The sequence below is a fragment of the Eucalyptus grandis genome, chromosome 3 (genome assembly GCF_016545825.1).
Source record: "Eucalyptus grandis isolate ANBG69807.140 chromosome 3, ASM1654582v1, whole genome shotgun sequence".
Lineage (NCBI taxonomy): Eukaryota > Viridiplantae > Streptophyta > Magnoliopsida > Myrtales > Myrtaceae > Eucalyptus > Eucalyptus grandis.
This window is the reverse complement of record NC_052614.1, coordinates 27,380,186-27,402,448: the sequence shown is the minus strand read 5'-3', so window position 1 is coordinate 27,402,448 and position 22,263 is coordinate 27,380,186. Positions and strand designations below refer to the sequence as shown.

At 37.9% G+C, this 22,263-nt stretch overlaps 2 protein-coding genes across 2 annotated transcripts; both read left to right on the top strand.

Moving 5' to 3' along the window:
* The first annotated feature begins 64 nt into the window (after positions 1–64).
* Positions 65–16,759, top strand: LOC104437140 (disease resistance protein RUN1). The gene is made up of 4 exons (XM_039308527.1): positions 65–737; positions 2,621–3,148; positions 15,325–16,423; positions 16,544–16,759. The coding sequence occupies exons 2-3, from the start codon at positions 2,643–2,645 to the stop codon at positions 15,854–15,856; spliced, it is 1,038 nt and encodes a 345-aa protein (XP_039164461.1). The 5' UTR covers positions 65–737; positions 2,621–2,642; the 3' UTR covers positions 15,857–16,423; positions 16,544–16,759.
* Positions 16,760–20,195: 3,436 nt separating this feature from the next.
* Positions 20,196–21,935, top strand: LOC120291774 (putative adenylate cyclase regulatory protein). Its single transcript, XM_039309505.1, has 2 exons — positions 20,196–20,940; positions 21,106–21,935. The coding sequence occupies exons 1-2, from the start codon at positions 20,196–20,198 to the stop codon at positions 21,933–21,935; spliced, it is 1,575 nt and encodes a 524-aa protein (XP_039165439.1).
* The last annotated feature ends 328 nt before the right edge of the window (positions 21,936–22,263 follow it).

Genomic DNA, 22,263 nt, shown 5'->3' with positions numbered 1-22,263 from the left:
GGGAGCATTAGGACGGCAGCTTCTTCACAGCCCTCAAACACGCAACACCTAGAGAGGACGGCTCACGATTTGAGAGAAAAGGAGAAAGAAAGGTGACTGCTCATCGTCCATAGGGGTTCTTGTTCAGCCGATTTGGTTTAATTTCTCGGAGTCTGCTGCTTTCGTCTGGCGGTCTGGTTTGCTTTCTCGTCTAATTTCTCGAGACCTTGTTTGCCGGTGTTGATCTCCTGCTCCTGTCCTTCTGCGAACGCTGCCTTCGCCGCCCCTCACCAGTCACCGCGCTCGCCGCCGGCTTGCCCATCGCCCCGCCTCTACCTCGCTTGCTGGCTCGCTCCGTCGCTCTCGGCACGTCCTGCTGCAGCCGCGACAGCAGCTTTGCCGACTTATTCTAACGCCACAGCAACAGTCCCTGGCGGTTTCCGGTGATTCCAGGCGGCATCCCGGCCTGACTTGACGCCACCGCTTGCTGTTTTGTTTCCTCTGCTACGTTTGATTTCTTTTCGCAGGTTGCCCAGACCAGACTAGCGTTGATCGAACTTACACCGTCGCCGCCGAGCAGTGTCCGACCAACAAACCTTCACCGTTGCATCTTTTGTTCTAGCGAACCTGTCTGCAATTTGCTGCGTCCTTGCTGAATCGCCGTCGTTGCTGCTTTGGTCCTGACGTTCCTCCTAGCTGGTCGCCCTAAAGCTCCCTGTTGCCGGTCCCGACTCTTGGAAACAAATACTTCAAACTAGGTAATTTTCTCGAACCAATTCGATTTGATTATTTGCTGCCTAGAGGCTAGTTTGCAACCATTGATTATCTAATTTGATATTATTCGATACCAATCTTGAATTGTTTGAGATTTTTAGGCTTCTCCATGTTAGGAAATTCCCTATTTCGACAATTCAATCCGGGTTATGGATTGCATTAACAAATTTTACAATTTGATAATAATTTTAATTTTCCTTGTATGTAAATTTTAATTCAATAAATGATTACATAAATAAATCATCGAGCCTAAATGAATATGGGTTAACAAAGTTTCATAAACTTCTATTTTCCCAATCTTCTTTTAGAAATGCATATCTAATTAAATTTAAAGAGTACCTGAAATAGTCAACAATCCAGTTTTTTTTTTTTTAGATTTATTTTCTTGTTGCTTTTGACTTATAATAGTACTATAACGTAACTGAAAAAAAAAAAAAAAAAAAAAGCAGCACTTGGTTCATGACTATGACCATACAGATCAGGCCACTCAAAGCATCCTATCATAGAATAGTAGGTTTGCTTCTGAAGGCTGACGCTATTCGCTAGGAGCAATTTTCTCTCTCTCTCTTTTTTTGGTAATTATCTAATTTTTCCCTTTTTTTTATATCAGAAATCTTAATGTCAATTATCTTTTCTTTTCCTCTTTTAGATACAGGTGTTTTATATTTTTAGTTTACTTAGACTTCGACTTCCACTAAATTATGTTGACTTGGCTTCGGTGGGACCCTGGCTAGCAATCACTACATGGTGATTCTGATTCGTCAGCCACAGCCAACAAAAGTAAAAATTTTTTCCTTTGCTTCAATAACATGTCACCTTACACTTTTTTTTATAACCTTTCCGAAAAATAAAATTAAGAGAAAAAAAGGAAAAGGGGAAAAGATGAAACATTCCAATTAAAAGACAATGATATTCTGACAAAAAAAAAATGAGAATGATATAGTTCACCACCGGTAGTGGATTTCAAGCTTTATGCTATTACTAGCAAAATTAAAAATAATGAAAACTAATTTCCAGCTTGCATTGGTAAATTTTTATGTTTTATGCTTTGTTTATCTTTATTTCCGACATAATTATACATTTTCCCTTGAAATATATAAAATTTTCACAGCACATAAAAATTGATAAGTAATTTACATAGTATTAAATTTTAACAAGTCAGTAAAAAAGTTTTGCTTTCTAAAAAACACAAACAAACAAGTCCTAAAAACACTCAGCTGACTCTGATCAGTGATCATGAGGACTACCTCTTTTTAGTCTAGTTTATTATGCATCATTTGCTAAACCAAACTATGTATACACTTACATCTATCAATAATAAGAAAGTAAGGTAAAATGGAGCTTATTAATTGAACTGCATAATCACAAAAGTTCCTTCTCCTCCCTTTCCCTTAACATTAATTAGAAATATTACTTTACCATAAATTAGGAAAAAAAGATAAAACTTAATCATCACATTTGATTTAATATACCGTTTCTAGAGCAATACAATAACGTCAACTTGCCGTCCTTATTTTCGGTTTACTTAGACTTTGACTCTGACTCTGGTGAGCCATGGAAATCGGAAAATAGAAACCCAATTTCGCAAGTCACAAACTTATATAAACTTGCAGGAGTTGCATTTCCCAGCATCCCGAGACGTGCGACTCCACGTGTAGAGTTACATATCTCAAGACATTTCATTTTATTCTCGTCCCATCTCACCAGTCATTTGTGGGGGCTTAGGCCACCTTCAATCATATATATGCATATTCTCTCGATCAAATGCCGCGACAGGACGGAAATGGAAACTGAGTCTCGCTTACCTGCCTGACCATTGCTCGTTGGCGCCTGTTGAAGCATGTAATCTTTTGTGATTTGCTTTCAGAATTTTAGCAAACACGGCTAAGATGAAAAGAAAAAGGAGCTCTTCTCCGGAGATTGGATCCACTAGCAACGGCACATCAGGAGCTTTGTTCGATGTGTTCTTGAGCTTTCGAGGACCGGATACTCATACTAACTTCACGGATACCCTCTATTATGCCCTATTAGATAAGGGTATCCGTGTTTTCATAGATAAAAAGGGGATCGACGTTGGTGAAGAGATCGGACATGAGATTTTCCAAGCCATCGATAATTCGAAAATCTGCATTCCCATCTTCTCCAAAGGCTATGCCTCTAGTTGGTGGTGCCTACGCGAGCTGGAACACATGATGAAGTGTAAGAAAGACCATGGACTGGAGGTCAAGCCCATATTCTATGACGTGGAACCTTCTGTTGTGAAGCTTGAACCTGGAGTATATAGAGATGCATTGATTCAGCATGAAGAAGAACGTGGAGCTGAGACTGTGCAGGGCTGGAAGGAGGCCCTCAAGGAAGTTACTGAAATTGCAGGATGGGAAACCAAAAACACAGGGTATGTTAACTCACTCAATTCCAACTTCCATTTTCTCTCCGTTTCTTATGCTTGAATCCTCATTATAATTTGAATAGCCAAAATTTTTATTTGGACTTTTCACTTTTACACACTGTAACTCCTATGAAAAAACTTTAAAAAAAAAATGCGAAAGAAGGATAGAACGAAGCAAGCAGCTTATCTGCTTCTAAGGTACTGCATGTTTGTGTTCCTTTTTTTTTTTTTTTTTTTTATGAACACAATTTCTGTTTTTTTTTGTTCCAGGGGAAAAAAAAAAGAATAGAAATGCGTTTCTTGCGTTTTTGTTCGAAATCTATTTTTTGTTCTCGAACAAATTTGGAACAAAACAAGAAACGAGAAAACTTATTTCTTGTTTCGGAACACTTCCAATAAACAAATTTTCTTTTTCTTATTTTTTTCCTCTTTCTTTTCTTCTTCTTTTTCTTTGGCTAGTCGCCGACCTTGGCCATGGCTAGCAACCGGCTGTCGAGGGCCGGCGACCTCGCCGGAGTGTTGCCGGCCCCCAGCGAGCTGAGAGCCTCGCCGGTGGCTGGGTGAGGTTGGCCTCACCAGATCCGGGCGAGCTAAGCTCGCCTAGTTAAGGCGAGGCCGTCGGCCCTCATTGGCCGGCCGCTAGCCATGGCCAAGGCCGGCGACTTGCCAAAAGGAAGAAAAAAGAAAAAGGAAAAAAAAAAAAGAAAAAAAGAAAAAAATAAAAATATTTAAAAAGTAAAAGAAAAAAAATTATACAAGTTTATCAAACGCGTTTCTGTTCTTTTTCTATTCCAAAAACATAAATTATACAAGTTTACCAAACGTGTTCTTCTGTTAAAAAATTATTCCACAGGACAGAAATAGTTTCTAGTTCTGCTCCCCGAAACAATTTTTGAACAGAAACGTTACCAAACATACCCTAATTGACAAAAAGGGAGAGAGAGAGTCGAAGAATAGCTGTCTTTGGCTTGCTCTAATGGTGTTGGACTCCGCTGATCTTCCCGAGACAGTCCATGCTCAATTGTGGAAAACTTCGAGACAGATCATCATGGCGAGGTGACCTCATACTAGTAGATCTATTTGTTCCTAATGTCTCTCTGCGGCTGGTGGACGCCCATTGATGGCTCCACTTGCAGATTGTAAACTTTTTCATCTATTTTGGTGCTCTACTTCCTCACCCTCTTTCAGATATTGCTGTTTCCCCAAGTCTGTTTCCTTTTCCACTTTCAGATCTGGTTTAATTTCGTAGTCTTTTTTTTTTCAATTAGAAAGTGGTCGGTTTGTGTTTTTCAGATTTGAAGCGAGGACCCGTTGAATAATGTTTTTCGAGCTTCATAACACGAACCAATCCGTCTAGATTGGATATGGGCTGGGTCGGGACAGGTCTTGTAATTTCTTTCCACCGGTAGCTAGTTTTGATTGAGCTATCCTTTGACTAACTTGATTCGAAGAGTACTAATGGACCATATTGGTTCTTGGATAGAATCAACTTTGAACCAGTCTATAGAAAATTTATTTTTGAAAAAATTGTGGTGTGTGACCGAAACAATTTGTATACGAGACCCTCAAACAATTCCCCAAAATTCTAAACGCCCATATATATCATACCATGTAATTCAGTATATTAACAATTTCTACATCAGAATTTTTTTGGGTGAATTATGTATCTTTTTTTTTAAAATACTTAACATGAATTTACTAAGAAAGTTCGCTGTCCAACAAGTTCTCCCATCCAAAATCTTCAGGGTGGTTTGAGGAAGTCGCCAAAAGGTTCTCGGATGTGTCTGTAAGAGAAAGAATTGTTTGGCCTTTTCACCGTCCTTGAGTTCGCAACTTTTAGGGCAATGGAATAATGCCACGCCGTAGAATATAGGGAAAATCAAGAGATTTGCTTCTAAGCATGAATTAATTAATTTCAAGGAGGGTCCCTGATAAGATTAGTTTTTATAGTAGGTAGATTTAAGATTCAATCAGTTAGCATCGTGTAGTGTAAACACATCAAATCTTGATTATTGTCATGTGATACGATTCTAGGTTAGACTCAAAACGACTATGCAGATTAGCTTTTATATTGCAACTATAAATCTAGGTGGGACTTAGAACGACCATGCCCAGCCCACCTTAAACTCAAGCATAAGAGAGCCCACACCCACACTAAAACTCAACTCATTCCCAGCCCCCACAATGAATCAAAACAATGCTTAATCTCTCGACTCTCTCTATCTCTCGCCTCACAGCTCAATTGTTATGTGAGATTATAATATGAAAAGGTTGGTTCTTAAAGTTACCAGTTACAATAGAAAATGTGAATTAAAAGTTTACTTATATAGGGAATTGAAAAAAAAAAAAAACAGCAAAACAAAGAAGAAAACATAAGGGGCTGGTTCAGTTCCGAACCGGTTACTTGGTGGACTAGTTCAATTTCCAATTCCAGAAAACCTGGAACGGCCCCCTGTTTCGGTTCCCAATAAAAAAAAAATATGTGATGAATATTGGAAGGGATTATTTTTCATTTCGTGGTCTTGGTCATCACCTATATAATATCCATTTTATCTTATCACAATGAGTGAATCGATTTGGAAAGTCATGTATTATTTCTTTCTCTTTATATCCCACATTTTGTGGCTAACTCATATCTGATATAGCTAGTATGAGTACCTAGAGAGGGGGTGAATAGGTATATAAAAGATTTTTTCTTGATAATTGCACAATACTAGACAGTTGATAGATTTGCGACAAATAACAATCAAAGTAAGACTGAGTGAAAGAAAGAGAGAATTGAACATGCGGTTTATAGTTGTTCGGCTTAATTCAAGCCTACGTCCACTCTTCTGCACTGACAGCCTATTGGCTGGATTCCACTATGAACAAAGAGATGTTACAGCATTAATCTTCCTTGATTTCTCGGTGTAGATGATCTATCACACTTGCTCAAGGTATCACCAAGTATAGACACTCTTTGTGTGTACAATTTCGCTCAAAATGTATCGACTAATAATCAAGGTGCTTCAGACTCTGGAATTTCTCTATCGATCACGCACTAAAGCAACTAGAACGTCTTCCTTTTATACTCCTTTATGCCATCATACCCGTTGGCACTTACCAAAGGAATTCCTCCAATCTACCCGTTGGACGGAATCAATTAAGAAGATCATTCGAGCTATTAAAGGAACCTGACGATAGCTCATCAATCATGTTCGCCCATACAATCAGGATCTTGGTTTCCAAGAATAGAACCTTCCAAGAATATTTCGTCGACCATCAGATCTTCAAACGATCTAGATTACGAATAAAAGAATTCGTTATATTTATCCAGCCAAGAGATCTTCTCCAGAGGATAGGACTAAATCCTCAACCAAATACTTCGGCTCGAATTGCCTTCGACACCGGATTAGAAAAACTCAATGAGAATAGTCTTGAGTCTTGAGTCTTGAGTGCCGAGTCCGGTGATCGAAAGTCTTCGACTCTAAACAGAAGGTCTGCAAATATCCGTACTAGACGATAGAAACGTTTTGTCGGCTTCAAAATATTCTCGAAAGATTTCTCTAACAATCTCCCCATTTTTGATGGTGACAAAACTTTCCCGTAGATTTGAACAACTTTGACCCGCAAAACATTTCTCAAGTAATATGGCTATCTCATAAAGATTAATAAATCTACCGTACTCGCATCCACGAAAATTGGTTAGTCTTTCATGAGTATACCATACAACAACACTTGATATAAATGCAAACAGTCAAGCATCAAAATCTACACCCAAGTCACCAAATTCAAGTTCACACCCAAGTTCACTCAAGTTATACTAAAAACAAACATATTCAATCACAAAAAAAGTCAAAGTTTAAAGTTCAAATTGCAATTCTCCCCTTTTTGTCATCATTAAAAATGTGAGAAAAGAGTCGTCCGTTTGGGATGCGCACGATCCGGAAATCTCCCATCGACCGGACTATGCCTTCCAACCTCTTCAAGTCTTCCCTTAGATGAGCTACCTCTTCTCCTTTAGCATTGGCTTGAATTTGTAGAGCGAGGTCTTTCATTTTATCCTCCAGGGTAATCGAAGATGCTTGTCCAGCATTCTTCATGACTTGAATTTCACAGTCCAGAGCATAGATTTGACCCCGCATTTCCATAAGAACATCAAGGATACGACGAAAATCTGTTGAATTGTCCGTCTGTGTACTCGCATGTGCTCTCTCGGATGGAGTGAATGCAGACGATGGAGCTTCTGTATAATCTTGTAGATTTGGTGTTGACGTATCATGTCCTTCTTCAGGCATTTGAGAAGCCTGAAAATCTTCTGGATCTGCTGGTGAGCGTCTTAGACCTTCACTGTTGGCAGCATGTGGTGTAGATCTTCCTTGCTCGCCATCTCCCCCTGTCTCTAGGACCTCAAATGGGGAAGAGTGATCATCACGCTCTTCTGCATCTTGATTCCCCTTCTTTCCAGCTTCAGCTGCAGACTTTTCTTTCTCTTCTTCTCCTTCTTCTTCAGCTACTTTCTCCTTCTCTCGCTGCTCTTCTTCTTCTCTGTTCTTGGCTTGCTCCTCTTCTTCTCTCTGTTCTTCTGCTTCTTTCCCTTTCTTCTGATGTTCCGTCGATTCAGGTACAGAACGTCTGGTACTTATCAAGGCAGAGATAGTGAGATCTTCCTCTTCATCTTCATCCTCCAAGATGAGAGTTCTTTTCTTTTTGGATGGGGCACCAATGGGCTCCTTCCCTTTTCTCTTTGAAGCAGAAGGTACTGGAGTCTTCACTCTGAACTTCTCCATTACCTTGGAAAGCTCTTTCAGACGCATCTTTGTCAGCATTTTCAAACCTACCATTATTTTGTCGCATGGTCGAACACAAAGAGTATGTGGAGGTTCAATATTCAAGTGTCTGAAGATCTTGGTCACAAGACCTTGGTAAGGCAATTGGCCTTTGTCCTTCGCCATTGCTCTGAAGATCCTGAGTTAATCGCGTACATCAATTTTGCCTCGGAATTAGACACGTCAGTCTTGGATGTAGACTTGGGCCTAATACAGTTGATCACAATTTTGTGAAGCAAGATGTTGATGGCTCGCATCCTTGAATAGATAATTCTTCCCTCTGTATCCCTATCTTTGACAAGCTCCAATGAGGCATGAGCAATTGAAACTTTGATCGGTTGATAGCGTCCTCGTTCAACTCCAATTATGTCAGCCAACATGTCCACATCTACCACATAGTCTTGGTCTCGAACACTGAATGATATTCTATTCGCATCTAAAAAACTAAGATTTGAATATAAGTATGCTGTCAATTGCGCATAACCGTCTGTGGTATCGGTGCAAAATTGCTTAAGTTGAAGCAGATTGAACTTCTCCCTTAAGTTCACATTAATGGCATCCAAGAAATCGAAATCAACACTCCTAGGGTTTATCACCCCTCATTTCAACAATCTGAAGAACATATTCTCCTGTTCCTTCAATTTAAACAACTCCATTCTTTTTCCTTTCACCTTAGCAGCAACACCCATTCTAGGTTGAAAATCACTGAACATTTTATCATTATCATTCCCGTCAGTCGGAATCGGTCCCGATATACGAGGGTCACTTGGAATGTTCGCAAGTGCTTCCTCAGCCTTTCCTTTGGGAGCAATTCCCAAATCCTCCATCCGTCGCAAAAAGATATACTCATTCCCATAATTCTTATCTTTAAGAAAATCATCCACGTAGTTCAACGGAGTCCTAATGCTCTTCATCGCACAATAAAGTTTGTAAATAAAAGAGGGTCTTTGGACTCTTACAGGGTCTGCTTCCTCGATTATTTCTTCCTCTGGTTGATGACCCGCACCTTGTGGGGTAGATGGTGATGAGTGACGTGGTGGAGAGTGAATCGGGCTCTGTTGCTGACTCGATAGATCTTCTTCTTCGGTGAGATCGAAATGGGTAGGCCCCTCCCTCATTCTCTGTGGTCCCCTATTCGCGATTCTTGAAGACTTCCTCAAAGAAGACATCCTTCCTTGTCGTTGAAAGATTCTTTTACTCGCTTTCCCAAGAAAAGATTACAACTTTCTCGAAGATGAACACGAAGTAGAGACAGGGATTGGAAGGAGAATGCCTTTTTAGGGTTTTGAAGATTAGGCGAAAAAGAAAACTATTTATATATAAGTCAGTTTAAAAAAGGAAAGATCAATCGGCACAAGGAAAGTGAATAGACACCTCCTTTTTAAAATCATTAACTGCCAAATAGAAGTTAATCCTTTTGAAAAGACAAGATTCCGTTTTTCACGGAAACTATAAATTAATTGAACTAAAGATTGTACCTTTTCGAGTTTGAATATAATAACAACTTACGGTCTATAGCCATGAATGTCTGAGTCTGAGGGTTGGAGAGTCTCTAGACTTTAACTTCTTCAAGCTTCAAAATGTTGAGTCTGGAACGGATAAAATCGAATTGATTTTTCTCCAAAGGCTTTGTGAATATATCCGCTAATTGACTTTTTGAATCAACAAATTGAATCAAGATTTCTCCATTTTGAACATGATCTCTAATGAAGTGATGTCGAATCTCTATATGCTTTGCTCTTGAATGAAGGATTGGATTTTTAGTGAGATTGATTGCGTTGGTGTTATCACATCTGATCTCTGTGCATGAGTCTTCAATCCCAAAGTCTTGTAGCTGTTGTTTTATCCATAGAATTTGCAAACAGCAGCTTCCAAGAGCTACATACTCTGCTTCTGTTGTTGAGAGAGCCACAGTTCTTTGTTTCCTTGAAAACCAAGACACTCGTCCCGTTCCAAGCAACCGACAAGTTCCCGAAGTACTCTTTCTATCGACTCGCAACCAGCCGATCTCGTGTCTCGAATATCCTTAAGATTAAAGTCTCCTTTCTTAGGATACCAATGACCGATGCTTGAAGATGAAGCAACGTATTTAATAATACGTTTCGCAGCATTGAGAGGGGATTCTCTAGGATCCGATTGAAACCTAGCACGTATGCAAACACTCAACAAAATGTCGTCTAGAAGCAAGATAAAAAGAAGTGAACCAATGATGCTCCCTGTACAGCTTTTGATCAACTTTCTTCCCTTCTTCATCTTTGTCTATCTTCAAAGAACATGACATTGGTATGTCGGTCTTTTTGCACTTTTCCAGTCCAAACCTTTTGACAAGATCATTTGCATACTTTTCTTGATGAATGAAAGTTCCTTCCTCCAGTTGTTTCACTTGAAGCCCGAGAAAGAATGTTAACTCTCCCATCATACTCATTTCAAACTCATCCTGCATAGACTTTGAAAATTTCTTGCATAGACTTTCATTAAGGGATCCAAAAATAATATCATCCACATATATTTGAACAAGTAAAAAGCTTTTGTTTTCCTTTTTTGATAAATAAAGTAGTATCTACTTTACCTTTGACAAAACCATTATGTATTAAGAACTTACTTAGTCTGTTATACCAAGCTCGAGGTGCTTGCTTTAAACCATACAAGGCATTTTTCAGTCTGAAGACTGAGTCTGGCCTATTTGGGTCTTCAAACCCTGGTGGTTGTTCCACGTAAACTTCCTCATGGATAAATCCATTTAGGAAGGCACTTTTGACGTCCATTTGGAATAACCTGAAATTTTTATAACAAGCAAACGCAAGTAATAGTCGAATAGCTTCTAACCTTTCTACTAGTGCGTAAGTCTCATCATAGTCTATTCCTTCTTCTTGCGTGTATCCTTTAGCCACGAGTCTTGCTTTGTTTCGTATGACTTTTCCTTTCTCATTTATCTTGTTTCTGAACACCCATTTAGCTCCAATAACAGTTTTACCTTTTGGTTTGGATGTCAATTCCCATACATCATTAATGTTGAACTGTCTGAGCTCTTCTTGCATAGCTTCAATCCAGCTTTCATCAGATAAAGCTTCTTCTACGCTCTTTGGCTCAATTTCAGAAATAAGAGCTACAGCACTAGACTCTTCACGCCTTTTAGATCTGGTGCGGATTCCTTCATTTATTTCGCCGATAATGAGATCTTTGGGATGACTGGACTTGTGTTTCCAGTTACTGGTTGATTTGTCTGGTTGATGATCTCTTTCTTTATTTGAATCTTCATGAACAGCTTGGTGCTGATCTTCCAGAGTCTGAGATGCTTCTTGAGTTATAAGCTTTGGAGGGTCCTGGAGTAGGTTGACTCTTCATGATGAGTCAGACTGGATTCATCTTGCATAGAGTCTTGAAATTTGACATTCATTGACTCCTCCACAGACCGGCTTTTCTTGTTATAGACTCGTAGGCTTTGCTTGATGTAGAATATCCAAGGAAGATGCCTTCATCTCGATCTTTCTTCAAACTTACCAACTCGATCTTTTGCATTTTTCAAAATAAAGCATTTGCAACCGAACACATGAAAGTATGAAACAATAGGCTTCTTACCTTTGAATAACTCATAAGGGGTTTTCTCTAGAATAGGTCTTAAGAAGACTCTATTGATGATATAGCACGCTGTTGAAACAAACTTGAGCCCAAAATCGTGAAGAAATCTTACTTTCAATTAAAAGAGTTCTAGCCATTTCTTGAAGAGATCTATTCTTCCTTTCCACAACTCCATTTTGCTCTGGAGTATATGGAGAAAGAACATATGCTTAAAGCCAGATTCATCACAAAATTTTGTAAAATCTTGATTTTCAAATTCACCTCCATGATATGTTCTTATACTTGAGATAACACATCCTTTTTCATTTTGAACCTTTTTAGCAAATTTTTCAAAATACGAGAAGGTTTCGTCAACTTACTTGCAAGGAAATATACCCAAGTAAAGCGGGAGTAATTGTCCACAATTACTAGGCAATATTTCTTACCTCCAATGCTTTAGGTTCTGGTTGGTCCAAAGAGATCCATATGCAGCAACTGTAGTACATGATTAGTAGAGACATGCTTTATTGGCTTAAATGAATTTCTTACCCGCTTTCCCAATACATGGTGTGCATGGATCGGACTTTTGGTATGGTAATTTGGGTAGACCTCGAACAAGCTGCTTTGATGAGATTTTGGCTAATTGCTTCATGTTGACATGACCAAGCTTTCTGTGCCATAAGCTTGCTTCATCTTGAATTGAGATTAGGCATTGCGATTCATTTGGTTTCACGTCTAAGAGGTAGATATTTCCATGTCTTCGACCCATGAAAGACTGATTAGAGTCTTTACTGATTCCAGAACATATTCCTTCTTGAAAGGAGATTTTGAAACCAAAATATCACACAATTGGCTAATCCGAGAAGATTATAATTGAGTCCTTCCACTAGAGAAACATTGCTTATTGTGAGATTTCCAATTTTCACATTCCAAATCCCACAATACTTCCTTTGCTGTTTCCTCCAAATGAAACTTTTCCACCATTTACTTGAATAAGCTTTATGAAGCAATTTGAGTCTCCTGTCATGTGTCTTGAACATCCACTGTCAAGATACCACTTTACATTTTTCTTGACGGAGACCTGCATTTAAAAGAGAGTCTCAAGCTTTCTTTGGTACCCAAATTTTCTTGGGTCCTTTGGTGTTAGTAAGATAAACATTATTAGCCCATACTTTCTTAACAGTTTCCAAACCATAGGACACTCTTTTCAAAGTGATCATGACTGTTACACTTTGAACACCCGAGGGCATTTCGCCTACGAGACTTTACAAAAACTTTCTTGAAATGATTTTTGTAAGCCTCTCTCGACGGTCTTTTCTTAATTCTTTCTTTTACTTTAGGAAAATCAATCAAGGGAATTGTTTCGCTGTCATACCTAGACCGGACTTATTGAAATAAGGTTTTTGAGCTGAAAGAATTTTTTCAAGTTTTTCGGACCCTATTGAAAATTTCTTTGAAGTATTTGATAAGTCCATTTTTAAAAGAGCATTTTCTTTCAAAAGATTATCTTCATTTTCTTTAAGAGTGGAAACATTCAAATCTAAACTTTTAATTCTTTCTTCTAAAACATTTTCCTTTTGTTTTAGAGCTGAGTTTTCCTTTTTAAGTTCGAAATTCTTTTGAGAGAAGTCTTAAGACTAAAACACAGCTTCATCAATGTATTTAGAAACTTTGACAGGAATTTTAAAATTACTTGCCTCAAATTCGCTGTCTCGAGTCTAATTCGGGGATCCGAGTCTGAGTCTGATTGTGCCATCAGACACATGTTGGCATATTCTTCATCACTTTCTTCACACTCTATATCACTCCATGTTTCAGCTTTGAGAGCTTTACGAAACTTTTCAGCTTTTCCTCTCTTCTTCTTTAGAAGAGGACAGTTGGGTCTGATGTGTCCATTTTTCTTACATTCGAAGCAAACTACATCTTTGCTTGGTTCCTCATCATCACCGAGACTTGGTCTGTCTTTGGAAACTTTGTTTCTTTGAGTTGAACCTTCTTCCTTTTCTATTCAGCTTTCTGAATCTTCTTATCATAAGAGCAAGCTCCTCATCGTCCCATCATCTTCAGAATCTGTATCATCGAATCATCATTTGATTTTAATGCAATGGATTTCTTATCTTTTGGATCTTCGTCTTCATTAATTCGTTCCACTTCATAAGATCAAGAGTTCCAATCAGCTCGTCGACGATAGTGGCATAATTCTTTACGTCTCTCTTATTGAAGTCTTTATATGATTCCAATCCTTGGAGAGTTCACGTAGTAGCTTGTTTACCTTTATGGGATCAGAAATTTTTTGTCCTTGATTCTCAAGACCATTGACAATATCTGTAAAACGACTAAACATGTCAGTTATAGATTCTCCTGGTTTCATTTTGAAGGCTTCATATTGACCGAGGAGAATGTTAATTCTGGTCTCCTTCACTGACTGCTCCTTCATAGGTGATATGTAATCTGTCCCATACTTCTTTGCCGTAACACAAGAAGATATTCTGTTATATTCAGTTGGTGACAAAGCACAATATAAAGAGTAAATTGCTTTTGCATCGAGTGCTTATCTCTTGATTATCTCTTCCCGAGTCATTCCGCTGGTCTCAACAATTTCTTTCCCTCTTTCGAGACTCGATGCAGCCGGGAGTAATTCCTCTTTCTACAACGTCCCATTCCAGAGGATCCTTTGATCGTAGGAAAGCTTTTATCTTGTTCTTCCAGATGTTGTAATCCTTTCCATCAAAGTAGGGTGGTCTGGTATTGCTTTGCCCTTCCACCAGCCCTGGTGCCAGCATACTAGCCATGGATCTTTTACTCTGAAGTAAAACACTTCAAATAAAGTAAGTACACTAGCTCTGATACCAATTGATATAGCTAGTATGAGTACCTAGAGGGGGGGTGAATAGGTATATAAAAGATTTTTTCTTGATAATTGCACAATACTAGACAGTTGATAGATTTGTGACAAATAACAATCAAAGTAAGACTGAGTGAAAGAAAGAGAGAATTGAACACGCGGTTTATAGTGGTTCGGCTTAATTCAAGCCTACGTCCACTCTTCTGCACTGACAGCCTATTGGCTAGATTCCACTATGAACAAAGAGATGTTACAGCGTTGATCTTCCTTGATTTCTCGGTGTAGATGATCTATCACACTCGCTCAAGGTATCACCAAGTATAGACACTCTTTGTGTATACAATTTCGCTCAAAATGTATCGACTAATAATCAAGGTGCTTCGACTGGAATTTCTCTATCGATCACGCACTAAAGCAACTAGAACGTCTTCCTTTTATACTCCTTTATGCCATCATACCCGTTGGCACTTACCAAAGGAATTCCTCCAATCTACCCGTTGGACGAAATCAATTAAGAAGATCATTTAAGCTATTAAAGGAACCTGACAATAGCCCATCAATCATGTTCGCCCAAACAATCAGGATCTTGGTTTCCAAGAATAGAACCTTCCAAGAATATTTCGTTGACCATCGGATCTTCAAACGATCTAGATTACGAATAAAAGAATCCGTTATATTTATCCAGCCAAGAGATCTTCTCCAGAGGATAGGACTAAATCCTCAACCAAATACTTCGGCTCTGAATTGCCTTCGACACTGGATTAGAAAACTGTCAATGAGAATAGTCTTGAGTCTTGAGTCTTGAGTGCTGAGTCTGGTGATCAAAAAGTCTTCAGACTCTAAACAGAAGGTCTGCAAATATCCAGACTAGACCGATAGAAACGTTTTGTCAGCTTCAAAATATTCTGGAAAGATTTCTCCAACAATATCATTGACAGTAACTTCATAATACTCTCTCTAATGATATGCAGCCATGGAGAACTCACACGACAAATAGCTCTTGAAGTTTTTGGTAAGCTTGACGTGTCTCCAGTACATCTCCTTGATTCTTTAGTTGGGATCGACAAATCAGTGGATAAAGTTATAGATTTGTTGAGTGTTGAATCTAAGGAGATAAGACTCATTGGAATATGTGGTATGGGTGGGATAGGCAAGACCACTCTTGCGAAGATCATTTACAAGAATTTGTCAGCTCGTTTTCAAAGTAGTAGCTTTATCCACGATATTCGACAAGCATCAGAAAGTTCGAGTTTTGGTCTTCTAGGTGTGCAAAGGAAACTAGTGTGTGATATCCTTGGGGAACAGAAAATTGAGATTCCCAGCATTGATGAAGGGAAAAATGTGATCAAAAAATACTTTAGTGAAAAGAAAGTTCTTATTATCCTTGATGATGTAAATGATGGGGAACAACTAAGAGCATTAGCAGCAGAGAGGAAATGGTTTGGTTCAGGAAGTAGAATTCTGATTACAACGAGAAATAAAGATGTTTTGTCTAAATTTTAGAATAGTTTGATTCATGAAGTGGAAGGGCTGAATAGCCAAGAATCTTTAGAACTGTTCATCAAGCATGCATTTGGAAGCATCTTTCCTCCAAGTGACTTTCTCAAACTATCTAGAAAAGCTATTGCAAGAGCCGAGGGCCTTCCTTTAACTATTGAAGTGATCGGTTCATTGTTACGTGGAAAAGAAGAGGCAGCGTGGCAAGATATTTTAAGAAAGATGGAAATATATCCTTGTGAGGATGTGCTGAAACATTTAAGGTTAAGTTATGAGGCTTTAGATGTCACGGAAAAGGACATCTTTCTTGATGTTGCCTGCTTCCTAGCTGGAAAAAATAAGAGAGATGCAACTTATATGTGGGATGACTGTCGATTGTTTCCAGAACAGGGAATCCAAGTCCTACTTTCAAGGTCCTTAGTAAAAATTAGAGAGGAGAATGAGTTATGGATGCATGACCAGCTTAAAGACCTAGTTAGGAGTATTGTACTTGCTGAAAATTACAAAAATTCAGGAAAGCGTTCGCGAGTGTGGAATCCTAAAGATGCGTTGGACATGATCACCAGAGAGAAGGTAAAGCTCAGTGCAACCGCTTGTAACTTTTTCATAGCATAAATCTGCCTAATATAATTTTTTTCCTGCTTATTTTGTACTTCACATGGGTTGATGGAAGACTCTTTTTCATCGTTATAGGGAACTGAAACTGTTGAGGCGATTTGTGTGGATTTTGATGGGATTTCTTTGACGTCGAAAGAGTTTAAGAAATTGCCAAATATAAGATATCTTGAAATGAGGAGCGGAAATCTCTCCGGAGACTTTAAGGACGTTTTTCCAGAACTAAGATGGCTTTCTTGGAAGAATTGTCCCTCAATTTCGCAAGTAACCCACTTTTTTCCTAAAGAACTACTCATCTTGAACCTATCACAGAGTAAAATAACACAGCGCGGGGATGGTTGGACTCAACTCAAGGTATGGGCAACTTTTTAGGTACAACGTTTGCTTACCTTTTTATTTCCACACAAGCTCATGCGTTACACCGGTTGAGGGTTATCTTATTATTAAAGTGAAAGAAGATTTTAGCTGTTGAAGGATGTCCCTAAGATACCTTTTCCGACCTCCATATTCAACTTCTTTTAATGTTTTCAAACTCAATTGCTTCTTGATAGCTAGAAGTATATCAAAACAAAATTAGTTTAGCATATGTTAAATATGTCTCTTTTGGTAGCTGAATTGTAATTGCACTAATGTTGTAATTTTGTATTGTAAACTATTCTAACCATTAGGTGTGGCAATGTAAAATTTAAAGCTGTAGCACATCAAAGCTGGATGCATCAGCTTTCTAAAAGCTTCTATAAGGTTCCATAGCTTTGACTTAGTTGCAACTGAGAGGCATATTCCAATTACTTTGTAAAACCGCAACACCAACTTTTTACAACTGAAGCAATTGCTGCGAAGTTTTACCAAACAGTCTCAACAAGTTTCTATGGTAACTTCACGTAACTAGTACATTTACACACATTTATAATTAAAGAAGTGCGTAGAGTGGAGTTTTGTGATTGAGTCACACCATGGCAACTTTTCGTTACCTGCTTCCCTAAACATTAAATAGGGAATGCTGCCCTTTACATTGATAAGATAAAAGAACTTCATTAACGCACTTAAACTAATAATTGATGTTCATTGGACAGCACATTAACATCTTTATATAGCATAGTAACATGGTTGTAATTTGAGATAGTGAATAAATCTAAATACTCTGATTACCAAATATATTGGGTTTATCATGTATATGATTGGTTTATAATGCGTCTATTAATTAGTAAATAAGAATTATCAAAAATGTTGGTGCATGAAAATAAATTTAAGAATAACTTTAAATGCAAATATTCTAAGTATAAAGTTATGTCGTAAAAATATACAAATGAAAAAGACATAGTATACAACGGATTACTTAGTAAAGTAATGAACAATGTTGATAAATATGAATCATTTGTACTAAGTTGTGAATAACTTTAGAGTATATTTTGTATTATATGACCACATCACCCAAATAAAGAACTTTCAATAAGTCTAGTTTAAAACTTGTGCAACGACTACTATCACTAAAATAATTCACGACAAAATTCTCTTCGTGTTTTGTTCCAATGCTTTGATGGTCTCTTTTCAGAATTGAGATGGCTTTCTTGGGATTGTTTTCCAAACGAACTTTTGCCCAAAAAATCTGTTAATCCTTGAATTATCATGGAACTCAATAGATGAACATTGGGTTGGTTGGACACAACTCAAGGTACGCATGTGCAAATAATTTAGTATAAAATGTTATATTTTCTTCCAGTCACACAAGCTCTTGTGTCACACCAGGTTGTAGATCGTCATTTTATTCAAATCTCTATTTGATTGAAGTTTATTGGCTTTCCGACCAAAAAAAAGTTTATTGGCTTAATTCATACGACAAATCTTGGCTTGAAGAAGGCTTGTGACTCCAATCCCTCATTCCATAAGGGTGAAACTTACTGTTGTGTTTTCACTAGAAGTACATCCAATCAAACAATTACTTTACATTTATGTGATAGATTTGATTGAAGAGATAATGCTACTTGTAAATCCCCGTTGAAGACACATTGGTCAACGGAAAGAATGTTACCCTTGACCACTTTTATTCGTTTCGTTCAATATTGTGTTCATAGATATTATGTTATGTTAATGGAGAGAATGTGACACGTGTAGATGTTTCAAGATTGCATTTTTCATTTTTACCCAGTCAAACAATTCTTTTTGGTCCTAATCTAATCAAACAGTTAACTTCTCAAAAAAATAAAAATAAAAAAGATATCATGATTTGGTTGTCGATCATTGATCTGCATTGCATTTTATAGTTTTACATTGATACTAGGTTATTGCTATTATATCATTTATGGCAATTCTTCTCCTGATGACCTTCTTCAATTCAAATTGATTGTAGCTGCATGATTAGAGGGCATTGTAATTTGTACATTATATGTTAACAGTAACTAAATTTTTGTGTTGCACTATGAATAAAGGAAGTGACTTGATTAGATATTCATACATGTTTCGTGAATTCTGTAGTTTGTCCTGATGACTTTCTTCGATTCAAATTGATTGTAGCTGCATGATTAAAGGGCATTGTAATATGTACATTCTATGTTAATAGTAACTAAATTTTTGTATTGCAATATGAACGAAGAAAATGACTTGATTAGATATTCATACATGTTTTGTGAATTCTGTAGTTTGTAGGATTATTAGATCATCTAATGGAAGTAATGTCATAGCTTAATATCTATTGACTTCATTACTTTTTAAAGAACAATTTATAAACATTAATGTTATTTTGAGTTCCCTAATCACGCCAACTAGTTGTCACGATAGATGTTTAAATCTAAGTGAAATATAAGTAGCTACTATCTATACTATACAAGTATGCGATGCCAAAGAAAAACCGAACAATAGAGAGAAATTAGCAAAATAATAAAAATTGGCGAGTAAAACTGAACATGCAATTTGATTTATTAGAGCATCAATACTATTAAATGAATATTATTCTCTTCAAAAGGTTCAATATATGAAGCAAAAAGAAAAAAAAAAGGAAAGTAAAGTGCAAATATAAATTAGTTGATAGTCAGAAGATATGTAAGATTATTTTCTATATAGAAATTTAGAAGATACATTTACATAGGAAAAGACGCAAAGTTTAGAGTGATGAGTGCTAGTGTGGCGACAAAATCGGTAATTGGATGATGAAGTTAGAAAGAGATGTTATAATTTATAGGAGAAGTGTTGGCTATATTCTGTCTTTTTATTATTTGATACGGGGGTAATAGAGAATAGATCTTCTTCTTCTTTTTTCAATTTATTGGTGGGGACAATATTGGAAGAAATGAAAAAAGTGCAACAAAGATTGGTTTTGGCTTAAGTTAGGAATGCATATATAGAGTGATTATAAGGTTACTTTAGTGGAATGCTTCTTTAATCGATATATTTGCTTATGTCCCGCAAAACTTCTATAAGTTAAACTCGTTGGATATATATAATCATATGATAGGTATTTACAAGATTGAAGGTCCTGGATTTGTCAAGTTGTCTGTTGTTGGAGGAAACTCCTGACCTCTCTACATTTTTATCCTTAGAAATATTAATTCTACGGTGGTGTTGGTACGATAAGAAATTTTCCAATGCAATTGGAATGTTGAAATGTTTAGTTGAGCTGGACATCTCAAACTCAAAAAATCTAGAGTTGCCAAATACCATCGTCAATTTAGAGAGCTTGAAAGTGTTGAAGATGAACGGAACTTATGTGTGAAAGTTACCCGAGGCTATTGGTATGATGGAGAAACTTGAGGAAATTCATGGAAACAATTGCGTGGATCTAAAGATGATTCCTAGTGATATCGGGAGACTACCACTCTTGAAGATTTTGGCATTAACAGCAACTTTTGTGGAGAATGTACCAGAGCTTCCACAAAGTTTGATAAGTCTATGTTTGTCCTCAAGAGCCGTAGGAAAAGTTCCAGAGATCTACAATCGGGTGAACCTTCCGAGCTTAAGAAATCTGGAATTATGTTTCGGCAAAGACAATGATGAAACCTTTGTCTACTATGAATCAAAGCGACAACCCCACGCTTTCAGCTCATTGCGTATGAAACTTTTGAATATTACTAGCGTAACCTCATTTGGGGCTTGGTTTCATTGTGCAAGAGAACTTGAACTTATCCAGTGCGAGACCCTATGCCAGATTCAACATCTTCCCTCCAGTTTGAGGAAACTGAAAATTAGGGATTGCAGTCTTCTTGAAGTTGTCGACCTTTCCAACTTGGAGAATTTGTTGGAGCTAAGTCTATTAAATAATCAGAATTGTCATATTCAAGGGCTTGAAGGTTTAGCATCGTTGCAATGCTTAAAAGTGTACAACTGCAGGTCAAGCAAGTTCAACGGGCTTGAAAGACTGAAGAATCTACGGCTCTTGCTGCTTAAGATGTGTCCCTCTCTTCAAACATTGTCCAACTTATCTAACTTGAAAAATCTCAAGGAGTTCAAACTATGGGATTGTCCGAAACTGGTTGACATTGAAGGTCTTGACAAATTGGAATCACTAGAAAGGCTTGATATCCAATGCTGCAGTTCCTTGCGCTTACATGATGTATCCCACTTGAGAAAGCAGAAGAACCTGCGCCAAATTTAGCAGCTTCCCTCTGGTTTAAGGGAACTCAAAATTAGTGAGTGCCATCTTCTTGAAGTTGTCGACCTTTCCAACTTGGAGAATTTGTTGGAGCTAAGTCTAATCAACAATGAGATTTGTGATATTCAAGGGCTTAAAGGTTTAGCATTGTTGCAGTGCTTGAGAGTGGACAATTGCAAGTCAAGCAAGTTCAGCGGGCTTGAAAGACTGAAGAATCTAGAACTCTTGCAGCTTAGGATGTGTTGGTTCCTTCATACATTGCCCAACTTATCTAACTTAGAAAATCTCGAGGACTTCGAACTATGGTATTGTCCAGAACTGATTCAGATTGAAGGTCTTGACAGATTGGAATCACTAGAAAGGCTTGATATCCAATGTTGCAGTTCCTTGCGAAGCTTACATGATGTATCCCACTTGAGAAAGCAGAAGAAACTGCGCCAGATTCAGCAGCTTCCCTCTGGTTTGAGGGAACTCAAAATTAGTGAGTGCCATCTTCTTGAAGTTGTCGACCTTTCCAACTTGGAGAATTTGTTGGAGCTAAGTCTAATCAACAATGAGATTTGTGATATTCAAGGGCTTGAAGGTTTAGCATTGTTGCAGTGCTTGAGAGTGGACAATTGCAAGTCAAGCAAGTTCAGCGGGCTTGAAAGACTGAAGAATCTAGAACTCTTGCAGCTTAGGATGTGTTGGTTCCTTCAGACATTGCCCAACTTTTCTAACTTAGAAAATCTCGAGGACTTTGAACTATGGTATTGTCCGGAACTGGTTCAGATTGAAGGTCTTGACAGATTGGAATTACTAGAAAGGCTTGATATCCTATGCTGCAGTTCCTTGCGAAGCTTACCTGATCTATCCCACTTGAAGAAGCTGGAGATGAATTGGCAGTGAGAAAAGCCAATAGCTCGATGAGATGATCTCCCATCTAGCACTTGAAAAAGCTTGAAGATCAGTAAATCCTGAAATTTGAGGCTTGGAGGAATTTGTCATCAAAATGTTGCGAGATCAATTTACGGTGATTGTCCACACCTGATTTTTAATCGAAATTTCCAGCAAAATCGGCCATTTATGTGGTTTTTCTAGAAGTCCGGCTCTGACGAATGGGTTCTGATCGCAAAAGGGAGAGATTTCCTTCTCCGTCGCCTTGAATTCACCATGGTCTAGCTCCATAGCCGGCCACTTCGAGCTCAACGACAACCATACCAGGAAACAGAGCATC

Excerpts from the sequence above, each read along its gene's own strand:
- LOC104437140 (XM_039308527.1), top strand. The coding sequence starts at position 2,643 with ATGAAAAGAAAAAGGAGCTCTTCTCCGGAGATTGGATCCACTAGCAAC. Across the intron at positions 3,149-15,324 it reads TGGGAAACCAAAAACACAGG|CCATGGAGAACTCACACGAC; the intron begins GTATGTTAACTC and ends AATGATATGCAG.
- LOC120291774 (XM_039309505.1), top strand. The coding sequence starts at position 20,196 with ATGGAGAAACTTGAGGAAATTCATGGAAACAATTGCGTGGATCTAAAG. Across the intron at positions 20,941-21,105 it reads GAAACTGGTTGACATTGAAG|TTGTCGACCTTTCCAACTTG; the intron begins GTCTTGACAAAT and ends ATCTTCTTGAAG.